At 29.6% G+C, this 4,174-nt stretch overlaps 1 protein-coding gene across 1 annotated transcript; it reads right to left on the reverse strand.

Annotated features, from left to right (window-relative positions):
- On the reverse strand, positions 1,125–3,586 carry LOC18599014. Its single transcript, XM_007028783.2, has 5 exons — positions 3,555–3,586; positions 2,241–2,386; positions 2,028–2,083; positions 1,856–1,917; positions 1,125–1,729 (listed from the first exon to the last, which is right to left on the reverse strand). Exons 2-5 carry the CDS (start codon positions 2,383–2,385, stop codon positions 1,294–1,296), a joined length of 699 nt encoding a protein of 232 aa, XP_007028845.2. The 5' UTR covers position 2,386; positions 3,555–3,586; the 3' UTR covers positions 1,125–1,293.

A 4,174-nucleotide genomic window follows, 5' to 3' on the forward strand; every position in this document is an offset into this window, starting at 1 on the left:
TTACCAAAAAGGTTGGGGAATTTAGGAAGAATTTTCAATATTAAAGGACATTTTATTTATAAAAATGAATTGGAGAAATAATTAAAGGAAATAAACTAGGATATCAAAATAAATTAATTTATTAAGGCTAAAAAGAAAACACATAATTAATTAGGTATCATTTTGAATGGGCTTTGTGAGGGTGCTAATCCCTTCCTAATACATAATTGTGCTTTCGAACCTAATCAGTTTCTTAGACCGAAACCTATTTTTTTAATGAACTTAAGTCAAGCCTAAGACCTCATTAGAAAAATAGATTAAATTAGGTAGTCAATCGCACCTAAACAAAAAAACAGATTGATGACGACTCCTTTTATGTCAAACTACTGAGTTTTAGGACTTATACGTTATGACACAAAATGCAAAAGTGTCTTTAAGACAAAAAAAAAAATGCTTTAATGAAAGGATTGTGCCCTTGAGAAGAAACAATTGCAACCCTATATAAAGGACTTACTGCCAACCATTTCGACACACCAAAAATAAATAAGATAAGAGCAGAAAAATCAAAAGAGATAGAAGTGGTATATTTTGAAAATAAATACAAACACTTGAGTTCCCATCATCTATTAAAAGAATTCAAATTCCTTATAATCTAGTTGCTACAAAAAGTAAATTATAAGACTGAATAACTTTACAAATCTTTGGGTGTATCTAGTGGTTTACTCTAATAAAGTACAAAGATGAAGTTAAATATTAACTTCATTGTATTTCTGAGGCTATTTGTATAATTCTTCTTTTCATACCAAGTGGTGGGGGCGAAATAAGTCTTAAAATATCATCTTTAGAAAGGCTTGCCTTGAAGTCAATTTTACCGATTTATTAAATTCCATCTAAACCTCATTTGTACCAACATAATTGCATATGGCTACAATGATCTACCTTTAAAACATTTACGCTGATGCTAGATGTACAGGAAAATCAGTGGTGAACAAATTTCTTAGAAATGACCTTGACAAAAGTTACTAGTATCCAATGCAGCAGGATTTTGAGATTTTGCAAAAGGAAACAGGAAACGTTTGCAATGAAAAGGATGAGAAATTTCAAGGATGAAGTAAATTTATAGTTGACAGAATTGTATACAGAACTTGATAAAATCATGGCTTGGTATTATTCTTAGAGAATTTGTCACAAAATCAGTCCAAGATTACCTGTTGATGAAAAAACATAAAAAAAAATAACAATGCAACTAGGTCCTACTGGCACAAAACTTTTTAATGCTTGTTCAATAACAATTCTCTATTTCCCCTGTTTCATTTACACATGCTCTTTAGACTTGCTTTCTTTAACCACAAGCAGAGGCATCCTCTCTCTTTCTCTTACCCTCTCCTTCAATTCACCCAAAACACCATTCGGAGCCTTCTCTGGTGCTCCTTTTTTTGAACCTTTCCTTGCCATTTTCTTCAATTCAGCGCAGAATTCTGTTATCTGACTTAAAATTTCTCGTCCTGCTACCAAATTACGCGCGGAGAAGGTACTCCTTAAACCTCGCTTCTTATCAGACTTCGCTGAATTGTCTCTTAAATCATCCAACTGAGTTTTCTCCTCCATAGATGATTTCTTTGCCAATTTCTTAGGCATAGTCTTGGCTCTTAGAGGTGGAGTAGATAAGTTTGGGTTCCTGTTCTCATTGTCTTCATTTACATTTTCTGCAGATTTAGACCCTTTTTCTCCATTTTTAGCCTTCGCTTCTCTGCAACAAAGATGATTTACTAGTTAAATTAACTGTCAAAACAAATTAACATTCAAGTTTAAAGTAAAAATCTTTGATTTCATTGTTGTTTCTAATTTTAGAAAATTGCTGCTGAACACTTTATACCTGCGAGTTCTATCCCTGAAAGGAAGAATTTCAGATATAGTCATAGACCTTAGCAACTTCACCTGAAAAAGAAGGAAAAAAGAAAAGCAAATCAGGAAACTTCATAAATTGAAGCAGTGGATTAAAATGAAAAACAAAAAGCCTAGTTTAAATAATTTAAATGAAATGGAACCTTAGAGTAGTGCTTTGATTTAAGATAATCTTCTGCACTCTTGGGATGCTTGCAGCCTCCATGAATTACAAACAATTGTAAAGAAAAACAACAAACTTTCTTAGGCGAGATAGAAGCCCCGTGAAAAGAAACTTGCTATTCTTAAAACATTAAAATACGGGTTCATGAAATTTTCTTAGAAACCAAACAGAGTTCAACGTCACTTGTATGTACCAGGTTTGCAGAACCAGGCTTCATCATCCATAGTTTCACATGGAGCAGAAAGATCAACCCATTTAGGCGCATTGATATTCTCGTATGTGTCATCTTCTTCGAATATCGATTCGATGTTGTTCCAGTCTATGCTTTCATGCTCCATTCTCCAACCCCAGAAGATAGAAAAAGAAAAAAAATGGAAAACAAAACCGAGTTAGAAACTGTAAAATTATATGCAAAGTTGATGTATAAAGAATTGAAGAGGAAAAACAAAAGAAATAAGAAGATCGAATAAGGTTTGATCTGGTGCTTAAGACTCCTGAAGCTTGTAAAGTTGTCGAAACTGAAGGTAGGAAAGAGGTTTCTAAAGGAGCAATAGTGAAGAAAGAAAGAGCTGTTGTGAGCCTTGTGACTTAGTAACGTCAGGGGAGAAACAGCAAACCAGCTGGGGGTTTTTTAAACTTCTTTTGACCGTTGGAAGCTAAGCTAAAGCTACTACTTTTATTTTCGTTTTAATTATTTATAATTTGCTAATGCATTTTTATATAATTTATTATAATTATTATTTTATATATCAATGGTAGAATTTTCAAATTGCACAAGCAAGTTTGATAGTTTGCTATATGTCCGTTTAATAATTTATTTATTTATTAATTTTTATAAACTTCACTGTTGATTTATAAGATAATTTTCCTTGTTTATTGCTTAAATTTCTTTTACTCCTAGTTTTCTCTATCCAAAGTAGATTTGTAAGAACGAATTCTATGCATACTCATTATGCGAGTGAAAGAATTGTAAAAAAAAAATTATTTAGACAAATGTTATAAAAAATAAAAAATGCATTAATTTTCTAAAAGCATATAGAGAAGTAAGAAAAAAATGGCTAAAAAAAATAAAAGAGTCAATGTTTAGTGAGAAAATTCAATCAACAAAGTATTTCCAAAATATTTCCAAAAACCAAAAAATACAAATAATTTTTTGTCATTATTCTTTTAGTCGCAATGTGTTAGTGTTTTTTCAAAATAAAAGATTATGTCATATAATATGACTATTGGATTATAAGAGGATTTTTCATGTGAGTAGTTATATCTGATGAAAAAATGACATGATGAAAAAACACTTCTAAATTCAAAAGTTATAAGACAATTGAAAATACCACAACTCGAGAATTTGATATGAAAAGTTATCTTTTCATATTATAACTCAAAAGCTATGTCTTATGGTATGAATTATTGTCCTTTTATAAAATGATTATTGAAACAATTAAAACAATACCTTTATCCAATGACGTGTCTTGTAAAATGTAGAGGTATCTTTAAGATAAAGTAGTACCTTGATAAAAGAATTGTGTCCTTGAGAAGAGACACTTTATTGAAAAGAGACAATTGCAAGCCTATATAAGGGACTTGCTGCTAGGGGTGAGCAAAACCAATCCAGACCAATTATCCACCCAAACCAAATGCGATTTAGGTAAAATAGTTTGGTCTAATTGGTCCATTGGATCAATTGGTCCAATCGATTTTTTGATCGGTTCGGTATTAAAATTTTTGGACCAATCCATCCAAAAAATCAAACTAATTTTTTATATATTTATATATCTAGTCATATATATAATATTTTTTTATATATTAAGAAGAATTGATAGTAACTTAATTAATAATATATTTAAAATATATTAGGGAGAATTGTACTTACGTATACAAATCATAATCATAGTAATTTAATATTAGTTATATATATTTATTTATTTATAAATTTGTATTAATATGAAATTACAAGTTATATATTTTAAATGATATAAGTTATATGTTAATAATACACAATAAGATAGTAAATATCATACGTATTAATATGTTATCATTATTACACCTGAGTAATGTTTCGTAATATAAAATGGTATGAATATATATATATATATATATATAATTATATAAATATATTATATATACATA

This window comes from Theobroma cacao, chromosome 5, assembly GCF_000208745.1.
Source record: "Theobroma cacao cultivar B97-61/B2 chromosome 5, Criollo_cocoa_genome_V2, whole genome shotgun sequence".
In the NCBI taxonomy this organism is placed as follows: Eukaryota; Viridiplantae; Streptophyta; class Magnoliopsida; order Malvales; family Malvaceae; genus Theobroma; species Theobroma cacao.

What these genes read in the sequence shown, in the direction of transcription:
- LOC18599014 (XM_007028783.2), bottom strand. Translation starts at nt 2,385, where the DNA reads ATGGAGCATGAAAGCATAGACTGGAACAACATCGAATCGATATTCGAA. An exon ending in AATCAAAGCACTACTCTAAG is followed by an intron (nt 1,918 to 2,027) that starts GTTCCATTTCAT and finishes CTTCTTTTTCAG; the next exon opens with GTGAAGTTGCTAAGGTCTAT. An exon ending in TTCAGGGATAGAACTCGCAG is followed by an intron (nt 1,730 to 1,855) that starts GTATAAAGTGTT and finishes TCTTTGTTGCAG; the next exon opens with AGAAGCGAAGGCTAAAAATG.